General features: G+C 28.0%; 1 protein-coding gene across 1 annotated transcript in view; it reads right to left on the reverse strand.

Moving 5' to 3' along the window:
* Positions 1-27,672, reverse strand: part of LOC142321230 (uncharacterized) — a 49,595-nt gene that overhangs the window by 3,843 nt on the left and 18,080 nt on the right. Inside the window, exons 3-5 of the mRNA XM_075359224.1 lie at positions 20,295-20,562; positions 5,643-5,699; positions 3,685-3,954 (exon numbers count right to left, since the gene is read on the reverse strand). Of these exons, the coding sequence (XP_075215339.1) occupies positions 3,685-3,954; positions 5,643-5,699; positions 20,295-20,562 (595 nt within the window). The remainder of the gene's footprint in view (positions 1-3,684; positions 3,955-5,642; positions 5,700-20,294; positions 20,563-27,672) is intronic.

Here is a 27,672-nt window from a genome sequence, read left to right on the forward strand (position 1 = left end):
ATAATTATGTGATGGGACAAGTCTCTTCAGCATACTACTCCAAGGTCACTTTCACTAACAACTAATGAAAGAAACAGGATGCACACTGTTTTCTGGTTCCTAGTAATTAACAAGCTAATAATTATATATATATATATATATATATATATGTAAATAGTGCTAAATATTATATACATTTTAGAAGTTTGTGACAAATAGTTGATGTGTTTTTAATTTTTATGCTTGTTAGTTAAAAACATGAAATTATATAAAGACAGTTTTCAATTACATTCTTACAGAATTTAATTTCTATTATTATGCACTGTCATTATTAGGGAAATAATTTAATCACTCAATCAATTTTACTCTTTTTACGAATTTGTAAAAAAATCGTCTTACACATGAGAGATGAATTTTATTGCTTATGAAAAAATGCCAAGCCTTATTAGGATACTAATCCAGAATCTTCTATGGCATAGTGCCAAGGCATCTCTGCCATGGAAGGTGGTATTAATAATTATGAAAAAAAATTAATCCTAGTTATAATTTACGTGTTTATTTTCTCCGGTAACAATAATTGAAATGCAGTGACAGTTATGTATTTTTATAGCTTATGAAAAATGCCAAGCCTGTTTGGGATTTGAATCTAGAATAGTTAGTTGTTGAACTTTATGTACCAGAAATACACTAAAACTTTTGTACAATTACAGAAATTCATTTGTAACAGCATATGCAATAACATTTGTTTGATACTTCTTATAATTATTACTTATTTATCTATTTAGCTTTTTTTATATACTACTCTTTATGCTGCTATTGCACTGCTTGTATCTGTAGTACAGAGTGAAGCATATAAGATTGAATATTAATTGCATTTCAGAGGGCTTGACATGCTAGTTGGCAAAAGCATATTTAACTCTGTGCCTAATATTCATATCCAAACCTTTTCACTTTTCTGTGCTGTATTTGCATTGTTAATAAAAGCTCCATTTTATTACCTCATAAATTAAAGTTTCTAGTTTCATCTCTACATTAGCGTACAAATTAATCCGAACATAGATGTTATTTAATTAAAAGTAGCTTTATTTAGAAAAAAATCCTACCTAATTTGTACATATCTAGTAATAATATAGCCTCCTTTATTCTTAATTTCTTAATGTATATAATTTGGTATTGATTCAACAAGGGTACCGCACATTTTTTTTTTAATTTCTTCATCATGAAACCATACTGATATTAGTGCTTTAATGAGGTCAATTTTTGTGGTGTAATTCATTTTTGAGAGTTGTTTTAGCTGTTATCCAAAACTTTTCAGTTAGGTTTAAGTCTGGGGAGTTCCCAGACTTAATGTTTAATATATCATTCTTCAAAATTTTTTTTACATGGCATCAAATCTTGTTGAACACTGTTGGCTTGTGGAATTTTATTTTGAAGTCTTGTTATTACCCTCTCCTTCAGAATCTTGTTATAATCATCACTTTTCAACACACCACTTACTGGAAGCGATGAACAAGGGCCTTCAAATATAAACAACCCCATAACATTTTTTTCTGGGTATGTATAATGATTGCTGGAATTGAGCCGGTGATGACATTTCATCTGAAAATACACCTAACAATTAAACTGGAATGTATTCCCCTTCCAACATATGGAACGTTTTCCCTCTGAACATAGAAATGTGACATCAGAAAAAATCACATTTTTCCAGTCTTCTTTGGTTCAGTTAGTTTTGGCCCACAAGAGCCTTTTTTTGCACATGCTGGTGTTAAAAGTTGCTGTTAAGCTGGCTAACAAGTCCGTCCTGCTGCACGAAGTCAAAGTCTAACAGTTGTTATGTGTAAATCTGTTCCATTGGCTGCTAATTGTCGATTTAAGTCCACAGCAGAAAATAACTGATAAACTGATAACAGATAAATATATATTTCTCACTAATAACTGATCCTGTGTTGGAGTAGAAGTCACACATTTTATTTTATGACCACATTTGCCTTTTCTTTGAGTTGAAAAGGAACAGTTTCTTAAAATTGTTTTAAAATATCATTCACTGTACCTATTTGTCATTGTGTCATACTGGTCAGAAAGAGAAACAATTTTCAAATGCTTTGTTGGAGTTATATCCGTTATATATTTAAGACATAGAACAAAAAATATGAAAATATGATTTTCTAATAAGAGATGAAATAAAAGTTCACCAAACACTATATACAGAGTGATTCAAAGAAACGGAAAATTAAAAAAAATTAAATAACGTTAATGAACAATTTTTTTTAGAAAATGAATTTTATTTCATATAATTGTACAAATGTTGCCATTTTAGGATACATACATTTTAGTTTATTTTTTAAAGATGACATCTTGCAGGTGACCTCTTCTACGTAAACACTTACGAAGTCTCTTCGTTAAATTGTTCATGGTTTGACGTAACATCTCAACTGGAATTTCCGCAGTTGCTTCTCGGATCTTTGCCTTCAGTTCTTCCGTTGTAGCAGGTCTACTGTGGAACACTTTGCTTTTAAGGTGACCCCACAAAAAGTAATCGCAAGCTGAGAGATCAGGCGATCTGGGAGGCCATCTAATGTCACCATTTCGTGAACAAACAATCAGCGTACAGCTGCCATCGATATTCATGCAGTATGTGACGTTGCTCCATCTTGTTGAAATCAGACTGTGTTAAGAATTGGTGGAAATCTCTTTTGTTGTTCCACAACAAAGGTTTCAAGCATGGCTACGTAACGAGCCGACATCACTGTAATCACAAGACCGTTGTCATCCTCAAAAAAATAAGGGCCTATAATACAGTAAGATGAATAGCACACCACACAGTCACTTTCTGGCTGTGCAACGGACGCTGGTGTAGCTGCGTAGGATTTTCTTGTACCCAGTATCTGAAATTTTGCTTGTTAACAAATCCACTGAGGTGGAAATGCGCTTTCTCTGACATCCACAGCTTGTGAACAAACTCTTCGTTATCATTTATCTTCTGAAGCATTACATTACAGAATTGTGCTCGCACAACTGCATCGTTCGGTTTCAGTTCCTGGACGATCTGCAACTTGTATGGATGGAATTGCAAGTCCTTCACTAACATTCTTCGAACACTTGAACTATACAATTGTAAAGATGCTGAGAGTCGACGGAGAGTGGACTTTGTGTGACAGCATCTTATAAAGCTTGAACATTCTGTGGTGTATGGACGGTTCGCTCATGGTCTGGAGGTTTCTTTTTTATTGCCAAACCAGTTTCCTCAAAATTAGATATCCATGTTTTAATTGCATGTGCTGATGGAACATGGTCGTGCCGTCCCAGATTAAAATGACGGTGAAATTCTCTACACGCTCCCTCCACACTGTCATTGTTTTTGTAAAACGCTTTGATAGCAAATGCACGTTGCGCACCACTCCAAGGATCCATGACAACTAAATGGCAGGTTAGGTTAGAGAGGCTGGCGCCACTTATCAAGTGGTACCAATCGCCCACGGCTACCAACACAACTTTCAAAATTTCCCGTTTCTTTGAATTACCCTTTATAACATGAAAATTACTAAATAACCAGAGAACAATAACCCCACATTGCAGAGACAACTTAAAGAATAGGTATGGTCAAGCAGTGTAACCACAATATAGAAATAAACAAAAACTTCCCTGTGTTCAGATTAATTCACACACTACTCTATGTTTAGGAATTACATTGCTAGTTTCACTTACAGGCACCTCCTTCTGATGTATCCCTTTTATATGGGCCAAATCCTGATGGCGGAGGTCCATATTCATGATTGGGTGGTGGAAGTGGTACACCATAACTAGGAGATGGAGCTGGTCCAAAATTGCTGAAATGTGCTGGTGGACTTGGTGCTGGAGGTCCCCAAACTGATCCTCCTGACGGTGGTGGAGGGGGTGGTCCATAGTTACCTGATGGTCCAGAACTTGATGGTAATCCAACTGATCCTACAGATGATGGTGGAGGCCCATAAGAACCTGTAAAAAATGTTTGTGTAATTATAGAATTTCTCACAGATGAATTCTAAAATAACTATAAAGAACCTTAGATCCTTTTAAATAGGTCCTTTTGACCTGTTTCAGAAATTTTGAACTGAACTTCCTAAAATATATATTTATATATTATGGTTTTTGTTTATGTTTAAATATTCAGATTTTTATTTTCTCAAATCGGCTAAAATGAATCATTGTGAGTTTGCTTGAAATGTAACTACTCCTTTTTTTAGATGTAACTACAACTTTTTTAGAACTATCAATCGATTTTTATTAATTAAAAATGAATAACATTGTGTTTTTAGAGCCAGTAATCTTTATTTGTTGCAGTCATTTAGTAGTTTGTGTCACGAAAGGCATCTAACTATAAAAATCCTATCAAGCCCAATTCATCAGTAAAAAGCTTTGTAAAAATTGGTATAAAAGACAAGCTTACTTTGAATTTGATGTTTTATTAACTTTTTTTGCTTTTAATTACTTTTTTCATTCTAAATAAATATTTAATGATTTTATTCATGTATGGTCATACTTATTCAGCTTACAATCCACAGTAATGTTATGAACATTATGTAGGTAATTTCAGTTATATCAAATTTTACATTTAAAAAATGTGTTGAAATATGATTTACATTAGAACTTTTAAGTGAAGATATAAAAAGATTAAATGACCTTGTTAATGTTAATGAATAAAAATTGTGTAAATAAGACATTGTGTATATCATCAGTGAGAGGATTAATTACAGTGGTGTTCTTGAATTTTGGTTCTTTATCTGTAATAAATTTTGGTTATTCTGAAAGATTAATGATAAAAAAAAAATAAGTATATACAGTAATTAAATTTTTTGTATTATATGAGAAATGAAAAGAGGAGAGAATAAAAAACCTTTTATCTGCTTTAATATTTGTAGCACTGAAATGAAATGCACAGTTAATAGTTGCAGAATATTACTTTAAAACAATAGTTACTTTTATCTGGATTTAATTGCCATTATTACTAATGTACTGCAAATCAGTATAGTTTAAATAACTTTTGAGTTAGGAATTGGCAGCCTGAATTTTGATTAGATCTCTGCCAATTTGTTATAGGATATACAGTCTACCATATCATATATCTCACATTAAAAAAACATGACATATTTTAACCACACACTAATCTAAAGTGAAAATGATGAAGATATTCTCCAGATAAAGACTGATCCATAACTTGTTATTAGCCACATTCATGAAAAACCATTATGCATGTTTAATGTGTGCTCTCTGAAGGACAATGCTTAAATAGGCATCGTTCATTGTAAATCAGAATCTCTAAAGTAATTCTTGAAAGCTGCACAAATCCAATCTCAAATAAGTGTGATGTATTTTGTATTATTCAAAACTGTTCTTTGAATCTATTAAGAGTTAAATTATTTTTTTATGGATTTGAGCTCAGTAAGAGTTGTGTATACTTCTGCATCCTGCTGTTCTTTTTCATTTCTGGCAGTACTACAATGTAAGGAACCAGGATACTGATATGAGTAGTACAGGTATGTTCACATTTAATTGGTGGGAATAATATTTAATGTTTTCTATAATGACCAGTGAACAAGAGTAGTTAAGTACTGCTGTTATTAGTGTAAAATTTACTGATAAGACTTATTATGAATTATGGTATGTTATATTGAAGTACAACTGACCTGAGCTAAATCCATGTCCATGTAGGGGTTCAAATGGTGGAGGATTTGATGGGTATCCTGTTAAACATAACATAGGTTTTAGTTTAATTTTATTCAAATACATTATCTAAATTATTGCTTTCTTAGAAAAAATTCAAGATTATCTTCATTTAGCTAAATTATTTTTTTTTAATGCTTAATACTGTTATTCAGGTTGTTGCAGAATAGGAGAGATGATGTACTCTTTACATTATATATTTTTTTAATATAATTTTTATAAACAAGAAGCATCATCAGTTATTTAAAGTAATGGACTTATGAGAATTCAGATGTATAAAAATTTGCTGTTTTTACTCAGAAGTAGTTGAAATAAATTATCTAATAGTAAAAGGTACAAGCTTTCTGTAGCCTAGTGTTTCGATTATAAAACAATAAAATATATTTGTAAATTATATAAATAAAGTATTTACAGTTTTAATTTTAAATTCATTAGGCACTTTAATTTATAATGTGCAGATTTGTGTTAAATATTATAAATTAAAAATCAACTTGTAATATTTTATTTGGGATACAAAAATAGAACATTTCTCAAACGTGTGTATTGTTTCATTGTGTAAACATATATTAACTTAGACATGAAAAAGATCTTGCTTTTTTCAACAAGATTCCAAACTGTTTTATTTAACAGAAAAATATTTCAGCTCTTTTCAACTGGTGTATAAAGTGTGGCATCTTAATGTCATCCTCTTATTCTTTCTTAGTGCATTTAATTTCCTGGATGATATTCCCTCATACATTATAATTAAAGAACCATTGAGAGGTGACAAGGAAACCAGGTTTTTCTTAACTTTCAGAAACTCCATGTATTATTTATTCTTTTTTACTTTTGTTATTCAACTTAATTTCTTTAGTAATTCTTTCTTGAGTTACATTTTTTCTCCAAGTTTTTTTTTTGTTCGGTGGTTAATTAATTACAATTGAAAAAGTACTATGGATCAACTTAAAAATCTTTTTAAATTTAAACATCTAACAAATTTTTAGTTTTGTTTTCTGCCTTTGATAAAAAAGTTATTGTGTAATATTCCTTTTTACAACAACTTTTTAAGCTTTTAAAAGACTATAAACCGTATTTTAAAATAGATTTAAGATACTGTAACAAAAAAAATTATGTACTGCATTTATTTATTAACACTTCCAAATCTACCGTATTTCATCATACCAACAAATTTATTTCTACTTAATTATTGCATAGGTTATTATTACTACTAGATGTGGTGTCAATATCTCTTTTTTATTAACTGTAATCATTCAGCCATTAGTGTAAAATATAACTGCTATTAACTTGACTGGTTTATTACTATTCTCCATTTCATTCTCTTCTGTGCTCATCTTTTAACCTCAACATATTTCTACACCCTAAATCCTCAAGTATCTGTTTCATTTTTAACAACCTTTGCCTTTTTCGGCAGTTTTTATCTTCGTTTATCATAAGTTAGATAAACCTCGCCTCAACAGCTAAATTTTCTCTTCTGCTACTTGTTTTAAAATCTCTTAATTTTGAATTTGATTGACCTAATTTTCAATATCCTCCTGTAACATCAATCTTCAAGGCCTTATTGTTTTTCCCGTTGACCATTTTTCAGTTACAAAAAGCTACTATACAAATATATTTCAAGAATTTCTTTCAGAGATATATTTGATAGTAGCAAATTTCTTTTCTGCATGAAAGCTCTCTTTGTGCAAAACTGCATTCTAATATCTTTATTATTACTTTGTTTATCCTTTGTAACTTTACTTTCTAAATAACAGATTTTCTTACTTTTCATATGTTGTGTTTACCCATCTTATTATTAAATTCCTCTTTGTCTTATTTCTATTGCATTACATCTTTGTTTTATTCTTGTTTATTTTCAGACTGAAGTCTCCTCTTAGCTATAACTCTTATGATAATCAGTATTTTTTCTAACTTGTCTTTAGTTTCTGCAACAAAAAGAAGGTGAATCTTAACATGCTTTATTTTTCTCCTTGGATGGTTACTGTACTTTAAAATTTTTCCTTCAGTTATTGTAATGCTTTTCTGTAAAAGATAAACAAAGGTGACAGAATACATCCTTGTCTCACTCCTTTTTGAATCAGAGATTGCGTTTCTTCAATATCTATTATTTAACTGCTATATAATTCTTGTTAATATTAAAAATATACACATATTTCTAATATATTAAAGATAAGATTTAATGTTCTTCTGTATGTTAAATATGAGTTTTTCTTTAAATGAAAGTATATTTGATGTGATATAACACATTATCAAAATGTGGATTATTTGATGGTTTGCCATGAATTAAATCTGTAAATATCTGCTACTATCATTCTTAGTTGAATTGTGTTATCTTCTTAATTTTGAAGAGGTAGTGTGAATGTATAGCATAGAAAACGGAAGTAAAAAGGTGCTAGCAGTATTTATTTTCCTTACAAAGCACAAAAATGATGTTAACTATCCATATGCCAGTTAGTTAAGCAATTAATCCAATTATTTAATCTGAAAAAGATAGCAGTTATTAACTATAATAAAAATGAATAGATATAAACTAGGGATTTGAAATGTCTTGTTAAAGTAACAAATAAGTATCAAATTATTATGTAAAACTGGGTTTGAATTATTATGTAAGATAAATTCAACTCACTAAATTTCATAATGCATGGTCGATTAAAACATATATTTTTCTGAGTACTGCTATTTTATATTGTTAGTGATACAACCATTGAAAATTTATTTATTCTGAATTGAAGTGCACAACTAATTAAGAAGTGCTCCTTTTTAGAAGGATGTACACTATTGCATTTAATTTTTATTTACAAGCTAAAAATTTTCTCATGTGTTAAATAATGTGTGAGAGGCCACATGTTTTGTTTTATCAACAACAGATCTTTACTTCACTCATTGCTAATATTTCCTAATGATAATATTGTTTTATAGCACTACATGGTAGTTATGAATTTACGCTGACCTCTGAACAAAAAATTAATAACTCAATAAAATAGTCCTCCAGTTGATGAATAAATGGTTGTTAAAGATTACATAAATTTGAGATCTTTCAATCATGTTTGTCAGTGGTATTAAACATCAAAATTTTCCAGTTGTATTTTTTTCTTAAACATTGTACACATATCCAGGAACGTATATCATAATACTTCATTTGAGTAACCCATGATGAATTGTTTTTTTGATATTAATTGTTTAGATTTGCTTGAACTGATTTTCAGAAATCTATTATTAATATATATATATTTTTAATTAAAATTGTAAATGATTAAGTTATGAATATTTTATTTACTTGTTATAAACTTAATTTTCTTTGAGTAATAAAAAAAGTTAAATCAGTCCTTGTTTATCAGTATAAACATTACTACACTTAAAAAATATAAAATAAGTAATAATAAAACAATTAAATTGTTACTTTTAATAAAATAATTACTATAAAAATTATAGGAAATATATATTTTTTTAATTATCTATTAACATTTTAATTATAATTTAGTAGATTATTTGAAAATTTTTTGCATAGAAATTAAATTTAACCCATAAAAAGTGATTTTGAATAAAGAACATCGGGAGAAAGTATGGACCTATGACCTTGAAGTTACAATATAAACAAGTTCTGGTTTCATTTTTATTTTCACTTCTTTAACATCACACTTCCTTCTGACCAGATCTGGTTAAATTTCACACAACTTCCTCCTCTTGTTTTTTGTCAATAAAAAAGGTTACAAAAAAATTGTTAAGATTAAAATATTTTTGAAAATAAAATTTTAGAAATTATGGAATATTACATAATTATTTATGAAATGTTTTAAAATTTCATTCATGGTTATGTTTAATCATTTATTGTAATAAAAGTGTGGATTAATTTCAGTAAAACAAATAAATAAATATAAACGCAGAGTGAGGATAATTTGTAATTATATCAAATAATTTCATTATCATTTATGAGTAAATTTATATATTATTATTATGTTAATCATCAAAACACCCCTCCAAATTATGATTAAAGCTCATTAAAGCCTACCTAGAATTTGAGATTCAACTGCATTACTGTTATTAGTTATTAACAATTAGAATTTTTATTTAATGCCTTTTTATGAACATTGTAGTAATAATTAAAAGGGTGGTTAATATTATGTAGTTTTATTAATTTTTTTTTTTTGTATTACTATGTAACAAAAAATTTGTACCACATCCTCTGGAAATTTTTATATCTTTACAGTTGTTTATCGCTGTGGCACATGTAAATTCTTATGATGTACAACAGAAATCTGAGGTTACTCAGTATAAAGCTAGTTCCTATAATGAAGAGAGAAAAACTGTATTTAGTAGAGCAAGCTGAATATACTGGAGCTGCATTTGACTGCGCTGACATGTTACAGTGTATTCATCATAATGGAAAATATAGTGTGAAACCATTTAAATTTTCACAGACCCTAATAAGCTTGGTATGGAATGCTTGTTTTGCTTAAGAATAATGTAAAAGTGTTTTGAGTTTCATATAAGATCGTCAATTATTACACCGATCTGACATCCGTTGGTTAATTTTTTACTGTGAGAATTAGAATTAATTATCCTGTTTTCTTACGTTGATAACTTTATAAATATCTTTAGTCTTTTATCAGGCATTATGCTTTTCTTTGTCCCACTCCTAATACAGCCAAAAAAGAACTGATTAAAATGAATTGAAGAGTATAGCTGAAATATTACGCATGACATTCAGTTTAAATCAATAAGGCTTTATATTTCATTTATAAACGTTCCTTAAATTTGAAATAGATAAGATCTGAATATTATGTTGTGATAAAACTGTAATGTAATTATACACAGAAACTTTTCACAGTACTTTTTAATACCGTTGGAATTTTAATTAAAAGAAAATTGAAATACAACTTGTTTTCACTAAGTAAGGAATAATTTATGCAGTATGAACATTGCAAACCCACCGGGTTGGTCTAGTGGTTAACGCGTCTTCCCAAATTAGCTGATTTGGAAGTCGAGAGTTACAGCGTTCAAGTCCTAGTAAAGCCAGATATTTTTACATGTATTTGAATACTAGATCGTGGATACCGGTGTTCTTTGGTGGTTGGGTTTCAATTAACCACACATCTCAGGTACGGTCGAACTGAGAATGTACAAGACTACACTTCATTTACACTCATACATTTCATCCTCGGAAGAATTATCTAAACGGTAGTTACCGGAGGCTAAACAGGAAAAGAAAGAAAGAAAAAGTATGAACATTGCAAAAACTTTATGAAAAAAAAAAAAGCTTGGGTTGATTAAGTTTTAATGTGTGTTTTTGTATTCTAAGTCAATAATCTGATACAATTCCATTTTATTAATTTCACTTTCTGTTAATGTTTATCAGGTTGTTGGGATAACTTTATTTTCTTCATTAAAATTTTTTTTTTATCAAAATAAATGTCTCATTCATTTCATAGAGATACCATCTCATCTCTTATACCTATGGTAATTAATTTAAGATAAAATATAATCATTAACCTATATTATAGTTTTTTTATTAAGGAAATAAATACAATATTATTTGCTCTAAAATATTTTTCTATTAGGCAATCGCAGTTCGTTCACATTCTGACTAAAAGATTATGTGAGGTTATATTACGCAATACAACAAATTGTAATTCTGTAAATAAATTAACTTTTTAATGTTTGTTTTATTTACTTTTTACTGGTACAAAAGTACGAAATTCTTTATTTCAGTTATTTTTTTTACGTTGAGTATCAAATAATATTTAGGAATAAGTAACATTCTCTTAATGTCAGCGCATGCGCAAATCGATAATTTGTTTTAGTAAATCCGGTCAGTTATAGATGTAAAAGTGTGTTTTGTGTCTGGTTGTATTTTATATTTATGAAAATCTAAACTAAAATTTATAAATTACGGAAATTTTGCTTTCTGTACCGTATAAAACGGCGAAATATGAATATTAATTTACTGTACAAATAATTAATATAAATTAAGTATATAATAAAGAAGGCGTTTTTAGCACAATAATCAACGGTATAATGGCATTTGAATCTAAAAGCACAGCGCTGAGAAATGATTGCGCATAAGAAATGTAGTTGGAAGAGAAAGGATTCATTTGTCTGATGTTCAGTTTTCCATATATGTATTACGTAACAATGTTACTGTTATTTCATTTTAAAATACACCTTGACGCTAATTTAAGTTAGACATTTCATTTCCTTTTGCACTAAGAATTATATTTATGAAACATAGTAATGTCATTCCTTCTCTTCAATATGTACTGTTGTACATGAATATTTTTAATTATCCATGGTGTATTAATATTGTGTTGCTACAATTTGTTACTTCAAATGTGTTTATTACATCGGTACAGCTACGTGATAAGCGTAAAAGTAATTTAGATAACGATTATTTTTTATCAACAAAGCTATTTAAAGTAGATTGCTTAGACTGTACAATATAACAGTTCGACCTAAAACAAAATACTGTGAAATTATATAAGCATTTTTCGTCAAAGAACCAGTAGAAGTGAAAAGAGATGATAAATATTCCAATATTATTTAACATTTATTATTTTTTCTTCATAGAAGTAATGCGTACAGGTGTACAACTTTTTGTTGGCAAAGTTATGTAGTTTTTTCTCGATATAATTTAGATCATTTTAGGAATAATGAAATAAATGTAGGTAAAACGAAAAAAAAAACAACTTTATAAAAGTTTTATATTGTTTTCTTTCGAGGAAATTTAAAAAAAAACTAAGACTATTTGGCACTTTACGCTGATGCTAGGTTTTTAATTTATGAAAGTTAAATGTTTTTAGTAAAGTAAACGTTAAATCTTGAGCTTGTCTAAATGGTATCGTGTACTTCCTAGTTTTTTTTTATCATAATTTTAACTTGATTTACTTTTAATAAAATATTTAATTTAGTTTCAAAAATCGATTCAATGTCAATCTACTGTAGATTGATATTTTTCAAAATTCTAAACTTTAGATAAGTATTCAAAAGTAGGTTATAAAGCCCTCTCATGTATTATGTTTGGTAGCTTAAACTGTGTAACTCTATGTACGAAAGAGTTGATTAACTCTTTCGTATGGAGGCCGCCCTAATGTAGATTTAATGTTCTATAACTTCCAGTAGAAAAAAAAGTATAGAAAATTTTTTAAAAATTATTTTATTATGATCATAAACAAAATAATGTGATTTAACAGATTATTTACAACGTTGTTTAATTAAACTAAGGATAATGCAAATAACATTACCTTTTTCCTGTTTTATAAATTTATTTCCATATCTCTAATTAATTAGTTATTATTAAAAATTAAGAGTAACTAAAATAAAAAAGATTAGAGAATGTCTTTTATATTAATAAATAAAATAAAACGGGATGATCAAGTTTTAATGCGTGTTTTTTTGTATTTTAAGCTAATTAATCTGATACAATTCCATTTTATTAATTTCACCTTCTTGTAATGTTTATCGGGTTGTGTGGATAATTTTACTTTCTTCATTTAAAAATGTTTTTTTTTTTTTTTACAATTTCACTACTTAACATAGACTTTTGTGTGCGTGTCACACATACTAACTGAAAACTACAGTTATAAAAGTTATATTTTAATATTATATAACATTGTAATATTATGTGTAACTTATGTTCGTTATATGTTACACTCATGATTAAACCTTTGAAAACCAACTGAATTTTTTTTGTATTATTATTATTATTAAATAAAATTGCTAACTTTCTTTTCTACATAAGTCTTAAACTATAAATTTCCGTAATAGTTTTTTTATTTAATAAAAAGCAAACATTAGGAAGAATATTTATTTTTGTTTCGTTCTTTGTTTAAAATTATAATCGGTTTAAAACTTTAGCTATTTATTTACTTTTTAGGTTTAATTATAGATGTACTTTTCTTTTTATTATACAAAGTATATTATTTAAATTAATATTAAATATTTATATTAAAATATATATAAATTCAATAAAAATATTGAATATATAAATATTAATATATAAATATATAAATATTAAATATATAAATATAAATATATAAATTCAATAAATATTTTGACGTAAAATAATTTTGTTTAATCTTTCCATTTCTTTAAAATTTCATATGCGAGTATATATATATATATATATATATAAATACGCGTGTGTGTAAAGTATTTGAAAAAGACTGCACAAGCCTATCAGGTTCAAAAACACAAATAATTAATGTTTTGTTTTTATTTATTTTTTACATTCTGTTAGTTACTTTATTTATAACTATGGGTAGATGTTTGAAAGTAGCCTACATTCTGTTAACGCAACAACTACAGTATATTTATTACTATTATTATTAAAACAAAGAATAATAGTACAATTATAATTACAGAGATTAGTAGACTGTGTGAAAAAATATGATTATGTAAATAAATAAATAAAAAATATTTTACTATTTTATTAAAAGAAACTTTTTTTAGACTATTAGTAGCGTTAGATAATATACAACTGTACACCAAGATGATTGGACAATTAGTCGAAGAATTTTTACACCTGTTTAGCTGTAAAGTTCAGTCAGATAGATGAAATAACGACCTTATAGTGCATATTATCCCTCTTGCCAAGAATGAAAAAAAAAAACAAGCTCACCAAAGAGGCAGGCAACTTGATGTGGATATAAGTCACTCTTGACATTTTTATAACCGCTTCCTTCCCGTTAAAATCCCTTCGTAAAAAGCATTAAGAAATTTTAATAAATATTTAAGATTTTTTAAGAAAATTGTGTAATTATTTGAATTTAGTTTGAAGTATTTGTTGTTTGTAAAATTCGGGTGTTTGTCGTAGACAATATTCTGAATCGCATAGATCAGTAAAATTTAATTTAACAATCATAAGGCCTACAAATTCGCTTAAAAATTAATAACGATTTGGAATAATTAGATGTACCTGCAATAAATATAAGAAAAAATTCAAAGGTTGTTCATCCAAAAAGTGTGTTTTAATTTGGCGGAACATAATAAATGATTTTTTCACGTTCGATTTTGTTTACTCTTAGTATACCCGTATAAACGCATTTTATTGTTACAATAATTAAGTTTTTATAATTAGATGTATATTCTATTACTTTGACAACATTTTATGGATGCTAATGGGCACCTGCCCTTGTGAAAATAATAAAAAATTATAGTGTTAAAACTTTCTGTACACTTTTAAATGAAAATGTAGCTGATGATGTAATTTAGCACAGTTGTTTACAACTATGCTTAATTGTGTTTTGAATGAAAATAGTATAGAGGCTTATTTAAAAAATATTTGCTACTTGATATTATTTCATTATTATTAGTATTTATGTAAATGAAAGAAAATAATGATTTAATAAAACTTTATTTAAAATTACATTAAAGAAGTATACCTCATGTTGATAAGTTATAGTTTCGTTAATTACCTTCTTTTTTTTGAAAATTTATTAGCGTATGATTTTTTTTGGACGATATGTTCATATATATTCATCGGATTATTTTATTTTTATATTATTTTTATAATTTCAAATTATTCATTATTAATTCTACGTATATTTATCAACACATTAAATGGATGGAGATATTTATTTAATTAAAAAACGTGTAAATTAAAACTTCTCATAACCAGAATAATCTGGGAGACACGTTCCGGATATGAGGAAATTCCGGATAAAAGAAAGAGACAGTTTTTTCATTCTAAAATTTGTTAACTAGTTATATTCAAAACAATTTGCTTGTGAAATCTTTTTAAGAACATGTTAAATGAAATTCAGGAATTTTGTGTGATTTCTTTAAATAACTGTTGACGCATTGGATTATTTTTTTTAATTACATTTTTTTTTAAATTTTAATCGATAATCTTCGTCCAGAAAGTAAGAATCATATGCACACAGCTTTACTCACAAAATTGGGTAAAGGCTAGCGGGGCACAGTTGTTGTTCTGTTTGTGCTGTACCCTTCGTAACTCTACTGTGACACGGAGTGATTTTGCGTGTATATATAATGAATAAAAACGTTGAAAATTCTGCCGAAAGGAAATTCATCATCAAATTATTGTCATATATGATGACAATGTAATGACTCAAGGAATCGTAAGCAAATGGTGTAGTTGATTTACGACAGGAAGAAAATCTATTCATGACGAGTAGGTCTCAGGACATCCTATCCTCAATACTGAGCAGCTGAAGAACACTGAGACATTTTATAGAGAACCGGCGCTAGCGTTAAATGAACTTTGTGGTAAATTTCTTGTTCGTTCACGGCCTCTGTAAATGAAATTGTCACTGCACACCTAAATTACTGTAAAATTTGTGCCCAATGGTTCCCAAGAATGTTGACAGACAATCACAAAAAAAAAACGCATATCTGCTGCTCTGTCATCCCTGGAGCTGTACCATGGAGGTGGCAATGAATTGCTGGATCACATAGTGACTGGTAATGAGAAAGTAAGCTTCAATAGCATCATTCTCGATCGCCTTCAAAATCAAAAACAGACACTTTCAAAACGGTCACAATTTTTTGGAATCGCTTCGGATTCTTATAGTGTGATTTTATGTCTCGCGGCGAGATAATTAATGCTGACTCTTATCTGGAAATTACGATGAAACTTCGTCACACTATTCAAAATCGCCAGCGTGATCGTTTGAATCGTAGAGTGTATTTGCTTCACGGCAATGCACGTCTACGTACCGCAAAAAATTTGTACACTTCCCAGAGATTTCGGATTGGATGTTTTTGATCATCCGCCTTACAGTCCAGATATTGCTCTAAACGTTTTCCAAAATTGAAGGAGTTTCTTGGCGGGAACTGCTATGAAAGTGACGACGACGTCAAGATAACTATTCGTAAGTAGTTAAATGACTGACGCATACAAACTGTAGCGCTACGATTTAACAAATGCTTGAACTTAGGAGATGATGATGTAGAAAATCTTAAAATATGTAGATTATGATTCATAGATTAAAGTTAAAATAAATAGAATAAATTTGTTATAAAACAAAAACTTCTTTTACTTCCTGAACGGCTCTTATTATTACACTGTAAGAAAACGGTTAAACCTTTCTTTATTATTTTTGTAACACAGTACCCGATTTTTGATGTGGTAATAAGACTCTTCGAAGGTAGTAGTTTGGAGTTAAGCGATTATATATATGCTTGTTCACTCGTGTATCATTTCGTGAACCTTTTAAATTTGCTTTTTAATTCAATTTTATTACTGAATAGTTCGACTCCACTTAAAGATAATCATCTTATATAAGTAGAAGCCTTCCAACCGTCTAAAAATTTCAGAATAATATAGAACTTTTTATAATTGTCACCAGGTTATTAACTAGCAGTTTTCCTTTCCCGTACAATAAGACCGAGAGAGACACCCCTGTCTTGATGAAGTAACTAAACATAGACAATTGCATTTCGAATTTCATATTTTCACTTTTTTTTTCTTTTAGGGTGTTATTGAACAATCTATGGTTTTGGAGGTTAGTTTAATAAGTTATTTTTTCCCTCCATCCATATTCTAAAATTTAAATCGGCGCAATAATACGTAGTACTCCATCTTTTCCCCTTTCAGTTAAATTATATTTTGTACAAATTTTGACTACAATACAAAATATAAAATTAGTTAACAAAAAATATAAAAAAAAATTTGAATTTTTATTACTTTTTTTGATTCTTGGTCATTTCGTCATAGGAAAATCCGTATAGAGTATAGGTTTGGTTTTGATATATACCGTTGAATATTTCTTTTTTTAACGATGAATCGAATTAATTCAATACAGTAGCTTAGAGAAAAAGCTTGTACGTGGGAATACGGAAACAGAATCTTGTAGCGTATAAAAAAATGCCATGCTTGGCGGGGATTCGAACCCGGGACCCTCGGGTAAAAGGGTGAGACGCTACCACTCTGCCACGGAGATTTCTTTAAGTAAGATATATACTTCGTTTCAATAATATTATTATATTAGATGGATGTGCAAGAAAGTACAACAAAGAAATTGTTTGTAGACTAGAGAAAAAAACATCAATCTGCATTACAAATTTATCCTCATTTAAGTACTTAATAATAAAGTTTTACAGTACATCACAGATTACAGAACTTTCCATCTCATACGCTATTCTAACTCCTCTTTCTGCTGAGTTGAATCAACAACACTTTATTCGATTTTGTTCTATCATCTAGTTCAATATATGATGTCTATAAAATTTTGTTTGCTTCTAGCTTTCATATTTTATTGTTTAACTTCCTTATTGTCTTCTTTTAATGTTTTCACCAAATCATAAAAGTTAAATTTTATTTTTAGACTGTTAACTCTGAGTTTCTTAATTTTTTATTGATTATTTTGTATTATCTTTTATCTTTTCTCCTTTAATGATTGTAGATTCCAATTTAGTATCCTAATTAATATTTTCAGTTAGACATTTCGTACGTAAGTGAGAAATTCTAAAAATGATAATCTTCCCTCTTTCGTAATATTACTTTTCGTCTACAGCGATATAAGTTGACAGCTGTAGCTATAACGGGAAAGTTCAAAGATCAGCCAAAAAAATAAATAAAAAGTAGATAAAAAGTAATAATAAATAAAAAGTAGTTTTGTGCCTAAAGGAGACATTTTTAAAAAATAATCTACGAATAAAGCTTTTATTCCTACGCTCTCAGGTTCAAAAAATCTATTTTTGTGAGACGGGCGTTTGTGCATATATATGTTGGCCTTATAACTGTGGACCCCGGAGACCGATTTTCTTCAAACTTGGTAAACAGGTACTACATATGGGAGAAATAAGGAATTAAATTTTTACAAAAAGTGGGGAAAAAGGTGGTGTTTTGCCTGAAATTAAATCTCAAATCTTTAAAAGGGCACTTAAGCAAAAGCTTTTTGTTAAAAAGTTGAAGTTTTATGTTTATCAAGATTACAGATTACCCAAAACTTTTATTTAATATTCACCCCTTCTCAAAAAATGACAATATATTTTTTTTTTTAGCTGTTTCTTGCTTCAGAAAAGAAAATGGGAGTTATTTTTACGTATATATTTTCTATATCAATAGGCCTTCAAACCAGTACAAAAGTTTGTTGGCCATTCAAGTCCAATGGTCAGGATAACAAAGTATATTTTTTTAATTAAAAAGAATGTTTAATTTAAAAAAATTTAAAACCATCTCATAAGTTAACTATTGATTTATAATTTACGTAAATATCTTAAGTTTTTATAGATCTTACTCTTTAGTATTTCTTGAAAAAAAAAGTTAGCAAAAAACTTTCACCCTCTTTCTAGAGGGTATCTTACTACTTGTTAATTTAGAATTATTGCTATATCTTTGTATTTTTTAACCAATTTTAAAAAGCTATTTTTTTTTTTTTTTTTTTTTTTTTTTTAATTTATTATCCACTTTGGTATTATGTTCTTAAAAATATATTAATCTTATGCGAATGCTTCCTCTTGAATTGGGTGTCCCCAAATTGAAAAAAAAAAAAAAAATTTTACTATTTTCAGTTTTTAATGCTAAAAACGTATTTTATCAAACAATACAGTCACTAAAATAACATGATACTCCTCCCCTGATGAAGAGCTCCCAAATTAAAAAAAAATTAATTTTTAAAAAATTTATTTAAAATCAATTTTAGTGAATATTTTTATCATAGAAAAGCCCCCCCCCACCACTAATGCATGAGCCCCTGATATTCAAAAAGTTGAAAACATTCATATTCGTATTTTTCTAAATTGTGATTGTAATATATTAAAGATTTGGTTATTGCTTTATTTTGTTGAACTTCTTGGCTTCAAAAATGAAAAAGATTTAAATATAATCTAATTTTATATTAATAATAAAAAAAAAATTAAATCTGTAACCATCGGAAAATATATTACGATACATGTTTTTTAATATGTCGATGAAGAAATAAAAAATAAAAAGCATTTTTTTTAACAACATTTTTTACTGAAGCCTGGTAATTGAAAATTGTTGGTTAATATTTTGTATTACATTCGTACGTTGTCATTTTTATTTCTCCTGGCTATAAGAGTTTACATTTTAAAATTTTTATTATTACATTGTATGAATGATATATTTTTGATTTATCATAACTTTCCTCTAACGGTTTTTTCAAAACATATAGACGTCATAATGGACATAGCAAAGAATCCACAATTGTAAGCATTGGTTTGGCTTTGAACTTAATGAAATGTTGTTTTCATATATCTACCGTAAAATCTAGATAAAAGTTTGAATTCATTTACTTAAGGCGGAATTGATTCAAACTGTTTTATACGTGAAGTATTTCACCACCATAATATGTATCTATTCAATGCTGCAGTTATTTATTTTTTATTTTTTTCAATAAAAAGGAACTATTTTTATCTTAAATATACAAATAGAGCAAAAAATTATTGAAATTAAAGAACAATAAATGAAAAATGCAATTCATTGCTGGCGTTTTTCATTGAATTGTATAAAAATTTCTGATTGTTTTTTTATTTTTTAGCAATGTTAATATTTTGTTGTTCTAATGTATGTCAAAACTGCAACATTTTTTAAAAGCCATTTATTTCTTTATCTACAACATATTTATAAAGTATTATAAAAAAGCAATAAATAAATGAAAATTTTATTTCTATAGAATAAATATTTTATTTGTTACCTGGTGAACTAAAAGCAGTGCTTGCTGCTGACGGTGGAACTTGTGGTGGATTTAATAAAGCCTTTGTAGCGACGTGTCTTCCAAAATTTGATATAGCTTCGCCTTTAGTTTGTAGAATTTTACCTTTAGTTTCCACTAAATGTCCTTTAACCTTGATTAGTTGACCTTTCAATGCGAGTACACCTCCTGTTATAGCTTTTACTGCTTGAACAATTGCGCCAAATATTGCTTTCTTGAATCCCCAAAGGTTAAATGATTTGTGACCGTACTGTAATAAATTGAAACAAAAAAATTATGGTAAATATTATCAATTGCATTTTAGTGACACAGTTAAATCTGCATCCTTCATTAAAGATGTTTCTCTATGACTAGTAGAGACAGTTATGCCTAGTTATGTAGTATTTATGTCAGTCATGCCCCTGATTAACATGCTTAGCTATTTCTGTGATCTTTTCTGAAGAGCCTTTTATGTCTTGTTTATAAATAGAAGATTCATAAGATTATATTTTTAAAATATAAGCGGGGAAGCAAAATTACGAATAAAGAAATATGTGCTGTTTTAAGATACATACCCCTAATTATGTATATTACCTAATTATGTGTTATTTCAGGTTAACAACTTAAGTATTCACAAAGACCAAATCTCTACTGATTAGTAGTAATGGTGAATAATATACTATCATGGTTGAATTAACAACTTGCTTTTTTTGAGTCGACAGTGCCTCAGTATTGTAGAGGTTAAATATCTATCTGTCTTTCTGGATGAAAAGCCCACAGCTTGGGAAAGTCGAACCATAACAAATTTTATCATTGTTACTCCTTTAGGTTTTCTTCCCACTTCTGCTGATAATAGTACATTTTATGGCCTGACATAACTGTTACATAGCACATTTAATGAATCTTCTAATAAATTTGAGAAGGTATTCAGTTATTTTAGGATAACAGAATAATTATGAAATTTATCTGTGTGATTACCTTGTGATAACTTCTATTTTATTGCTATTTATTTTTTTAATACTTCACAAAAATTTCACATTTAAAAATTCTAGAATAAAAATGATTACAAATCCTCTATGAGAATTGTAATAAAAATGAAATACCTAAGTACAGAGATAAAATTGTATCAATGTCAAATGCAAGTATATCAAAGCTTTATATTGGTCGGGAAGTTACTTCCCGACCAATTAAAAATGCTCATCTAATTCATCATGATTAGAATTAATTACTCCTTCTGGATTCATTTAAAAGAGAAAGTTAGAGAAGCCTTGTTAGTATATTAGATGATTGACTTTTATTTTCTGAGATCAAATCTATGTTGAAAAATACTGTGTTAGAACCAAATAAATAGCTTTATAAATCAAAAACTAATTTGAGACCAATCATAAAATAATGTACATTTAGTTAAATTTTTTTAGTAGCTACAAAACAGTCATAAAGCCTATTTATTCATAGCTGTAGAAACAATACTGCTGTTGCATCTTATTTGCCATTAATGCAGGAACTACTATATTCTTAGATCAGATAGTGTCTCTGCTAGTCAAAAAATTAAAATTCTTAATAAGACTAAGAATTAAATATCTCCATCCAATCTGCACTCTAACTACAAGTTAACCATCTGTAAAATACCTAAAATTTGAAATATCAAATTTTGAATCTTCTTAAATTTTATATTCTCTTCATGGATTCATCAAAATCAGTTCTTAAAAATTTAATTTATTATCGTAATGAGATCTTTTGTTAACTTAAAAGTTATTTAGAAGTGAAGTGTTTGTTGCTCATAAATAATAAATGTATTTTTTTTAATGACAGTAGTTTTGTAACAAAATGTTGATATAGGTAGTGAATTGTGAGTAAAAACTAGCGCTTAACTATAGCAATAGAGTGGATGATATAAATTGCAAATCATTCATTGCAGCGAGAGTATAACAAGCATCTTACAACTGCTACAATGGAGAAAAATGTTATTCTCAATACACTGTCTTTAGGAAAATCCTTGTTTAACTGTCAGATATCTCGGAGACTTTAAGATTGTCATACAATTCAATGAGTTACTTTAGAGACAGTTAAAAATTTTATTTTCTTATAAAATTAAATCTATTCAAATTTTACTCTTTTGCTTTAATCCAGACTTGATTTTTGTCAAAATTATTATATTGTCTGAAAAAAATGTAATGTTTCTGTATCTATGATTGATAAAAAAAAACAAACAAGAAATTTGAGGTCAGCATTAATTACAACATAAATTATAAGATGTAATAATAAAAATAAATTTATGAAAGTTATTCAAAAGTAAATACTATCTTAAAAATAGTTAACTGGTATTAATTTATTAGTACTGGATTCTAAATTTATTATAGCGATATTTTTACAAGTTTATAAAAATTTGTAAAAAATGATTTGTTTTCGATATTGTGTCATTAATTTTTTTATTATAACTAAGGTAACATCTAAGAGCAATTATATTATAAAGTAGCCGGTAAAAGCTCGCTTCACTCGTCCGAACATCTAGCCAGGGGCGAAGCTCCCTGGACCCCCGACGCGTTCGTTATCCTTTTGGATGTGAGAATATTAAGTATTTTACAGATATTCATTCAAGAAAAAAGAATTAGTCAATTTTTGGTGACAGAAATATAATGAAGTAAAAGTATTAATTTTTGTTTCTTTAACGAATATCTTTAATATCTTAAGGTGGACTTAAGTCTCGATCTACGGCTTAAAACCTTCCGTGGGGTAACACGAATGTATCCTGAAAATTTGAAAACAATTCTCGCGTGATCCTGTTGCAAACAAATAAATTCCTAAACTTTCGCATTTACGTAAGATTTAGTTGTTTTATTCACGTGTTGTAAAGGTAATATAAATGTTATTACTTGCACGGTGAAAGTTGTACAGACGTCTTTATAGATGATGTATTTGAATCCATATTCATATTTACAAATAATATTAAAAATAGTAATGTAACCTTTTTAAAAACTCGTACCGCTATTTTATACAGAGTGATTCAGGAGGAAAGGAATATAATTTGGGAACTCATTCTAGAGCTTGAAACAAGGGAAAAGGTTCATCCAAACATATGTCCGAAAACGCTTTGTTATTCTATTATGGCTAGCGAAAAATTTCGCCAGGATTTCAGTTTCTCGGGTGAAATGACGTTATACTGAAATTTTTTTAAGGTGTTGTATAAGAGGTAAAATTGATGGTTTCTTATGTTTTCTGATATGAAAAATCGAGTAAAACAGGTCTCAGAAATGTACCTCCCGTATATTTCATGATATCCAACGTAAAATATCTGTGATGAAAAACACTTTTTTTTAAGTTTGAAGTACAATAACTTGTACAAAATTTAATTCTGAGAAAATTTATGTAATAAAGTTTATGAAAAACAAAAAAGAATCAACTTTTTTTATTCAAAACAAAATAACAAAAAAATGCTATGAATTTGTAAAAATTAAAAGCTGTTTTTAGTACGATGAATTTAGTAGACCTTTGAAAAATTAACATATAAACACTAATTGTATGATTTGAAATTAATACTCATAGTTGTTATACAGTTGTGGTTACGTGTTAATAAACCTTAGGCGACGGTTTAGTTGTTTTTGACATAATTTTGATTGTGTTGAGTTATTTTTGAGAATCAAGTTATGTAATAAAAAATCTGCTAATTTGGTAAATCAAATTGTGTTTGATCTATTGAAGAGTAAATAAATCATTCTGCTAAATAAAAAAGAATGTAGCAATAGGTTATTTAATTATTACCTGATAAATCTCGGAATTTACATTTTCTTTCCATTTTCTAATAATCTCATCAACATAATAAAGTGAAAGGCAAACTAATAAATATTTACATTAATTTCGGTATTAAAGATGAAGTTGAAAAACTTCCTAAATCCCTCAACACCCATCCAATGATTAACTTAAATACTTATTTTTGTATTACCGGATCGGCTCAGAGTTTAATTTTTCTATGTCGATAAATCTTTCAAAACCATACAAAGATAAGAATACTACTGAAAAATACGAGAGAGTTCACGACCTATTAAAAATTACTAAAAATTTTTCTCGTAAATATTTCCTGGTGAAATTGGCATATCTCTCGGTTCTTATTCATCTGCGTTACACAGATAACTTATTCTACTTAACATTTATTTTATGCAGTTTCTTTAAAATTTGAAAAAGTGAAGTAGATAAAATTAATATTTATTAAAAACCAACTTAGTCCTCACGCAAAATCTTAAGCTTTTTAAAATAAAAACAGAATTTTATGGTTCTACGTTTTCCTCAGTCGTATCATTGAAATTGTTCGAAAAAAAATGTATGTATGTATTACGAACTTTAAACTTTTGTATTGTAATTTAATGTTTTAAGTGTACGATAAGAAAATAAGTAAAAAACTGTCTAAAGCTAGTAATTTTTTAAATGTTATTTTGATCAATTTTTTTTCAAACTTGATAAATTCTGAAATTAATAAAATCATACAACATGCAAAACGATAATAAAAATGAAGAGTTCGAATAATTTTTTTTTCTTTACATTGTCCTAATCTTTTTTTAAAAAATAAGTGTAAGTACCTGTTTCGTTTAATAACAACTTAATGAACTGAAATAAAAACTAACAAACACCTAATAAAAATAATTAGGTTATGTTGAGATAGGTTTCAACAAGTGTTAAAACATTAAAATAGATTTTCTAAAACTCGGTCGTTGATTTACATGTATCATCATCACTTTTATTTAATTCGCTAACGATATTGTAAAATTACGTACTTGAATAATCGTTAAATTTTTCCTGATTGGATTCCGTTGTTACAACAGCAACAATCATCATTAAATTAATGTTACTGTAACATTGAAGATTACTTACTGTAAATTGGTAATGTTGTTGCTGTTTATTGAAATATTTATCATATTTAATTTATTTATATTATGTTTTGAAACGTAAGGGTGTACTTTTAATTCGTTTTTGAATTTACTAATAAAAAATATACCTACATCATTCATTAATATATAATTAGCATAATAATTAATTTTACCGTTATTCGTAGAATTTTAATAAGTATTTTTGTGTAATATCTTTATAACCTAATTTATTAAAACTCATCAGATAATAATTATATTAAAATAAAGTTATCAATCTAAAGACTGGTTTCTCTCACTGAAGCAACTGTTATATATAGCTTCTCTACATTGGAAAATGTATCAAATCTAGGGTTACAGAGTTAAATGAACCGGTTGCTTTGTTTCTGAAGAATATTCTACAACGATTGAAATAATATGTAGATAAAATTAACTTTTAAAATTAAATTAGTTTGTATATTATTATAATACCTTTCCCAATAATTCCAGACTTACTAATGTTCCATTACTACCACGATCCATTGGAATTGGAAAGTAAAGAGAAAATTATTTTATTCGCGTTCTAAAGAAATTAGTACATTATGTAACGGGCCTATAATGATAGTCATTAATGCCCAAGTACGAAGTAAGTTACCACACAAGCCTTGACGAGTATCATAAATTCACAAGTGTCCATTAATGGCCATTATAGAGAATTGCATACCGTATTTTTTCTACGGCTGAGAAAATATTGGGATTGTTGATTTAAATCGATTATAAAATACATTACTTATGGAATTTTTTTAAATTGTTCAAAAAAATACATTAAACAGTATATTTCTGCGACGATACTTTATTAGTCATAAGTTCTGTCTTTTTTTAATATCGATCGGTGTTAAACACAATTCTTCTTCAGAATTCGACATAATTAATGAAAGGATAAACAATGTAATGTAGAAGCTTAGTTACTTAGCGTTGTACTTTTAAATTAACTTCTACTTGCTCTTCTTTTTCTGTTTAGTCTTCGGAACCACCGTAAGGTATTACTTTAGAGGATGAATGAAGATTATATGTATGAATATAAATGAAATATAGTACAATATTAGGTCGGTCATTCCTGAGATGAGTGTTTAATTGAAACCCAACCACCAAAGAACACCGTTATCCACGGTCTAGTATTCAAATACGTAAAAACGTAAACTGCCTTTACTAGGACTTGAACGCTGGAACTCTCGACTTCCAAATCAGCTGATTTGCAACCTCTGCTTGCAAACTACTAAATCGGATTCAAATCAAAGTTAAAAAAAAAACAAACAGATGATACATTAAATACCCGCTTCTAATTGGTCAGTGGTTGAAAAGAGTAGGCTTTTGATCGGTTGAACACCTGTACCTAATGAAAACGTTTCATCATAACCTTCATTATGACACAGGTTTCAGCCAAATAATTTAAAAGTTATAATACAGACGTAGAAAAAGATAAAATAAGATGCACTTCAATGTTTTAGATTAGTAAATTTGTATTTAAAGAGTTGAAAAAAATTTAATAGTTCGGTAATTTAATTATCTCGATAATATTAACGTATATAAAAACGGAATTAATATTATTGAGTGATCATGGAGAAATGTTTTGTGTAGATAATTTTTTTAACTAATTGTTACATGCGTTTTTCCCCTATGAAGAAGAGACTATGATTATAATGCGTTGATTCTTAACTGAAAGAAGTTTTTTTTGTGACTGTGACGCATGAAGAACATTGTGTACTACCTGAAATACAATAGTCAGATTTCTTTTTTATGTTCGCTATCGGTCCCTTTGGGGAAGCGATGAAGGTGTAATTTTTTGACTTGAATATCTTTTGCGTTTTTATGAACTTGGTTGCTCATATTAAGCAATAGAGAAAACTACTTACCTGTTTTTCCCAAATAGAAATGTTATTATATCTGTTATTCTTGAGACAGTAGTATTTTAATTACGATTCGTACAAAAGTCCTTTAGTATGAAGCGTTATATTGTTTTTATTTACTCGCTCAAGATCAACCCATCGGGTTGGTCTAGTGATGAATCCGTCATCGCAAATCAACTGATTTTGAAATCGAATGTTCTAAGGTTCAAATCCTAGTAAAGATAGTTACTAGGATTTCAACCTAGTAACTAGTAACTACCCTACTAGATAAGGTAACTTTCAACTTTACCCTTATTCTAACCGATTTTTAAATCGGTTTTTACTGAGAACGATAAAACCTATTTAAAATCGGTTTTAATGAGTTAAATCCGATTTTAAAAAATTGGAAAACATTTGAATTTGATTGACAAATATTTTCAATATTTCAGAACGATTAACTTCGTAATTATTTTTACGTCATAACTTATAAGTAATAAATATTAAACCAAATTTTGTCTTAACTTTACTGTAATGTAGGTGGTAAAGTTGATAGACAAGATCAAAAAATAACGAATACATACTAATTAAATATTGTTTTCAAAATTTAGAAGTATATTACTTACACGAGTATATTCAAATTTGGAGAAAATCCCTCGAGAT

This window comes from Lycorma delicatula, chromosome 3, assembly GCF_047948215.1.
Source record: "Lycorma delicatula isolate Av1 chromosome 3, ASM4794821v1, whole genome shotgun sequence".
Taxonomy (NCBI): Eukaryota; Metazoa; Arthropoda; class Insecta; order Hemiptera; family Fulgoridae; genus Lycorma; species Lycorma delicatula.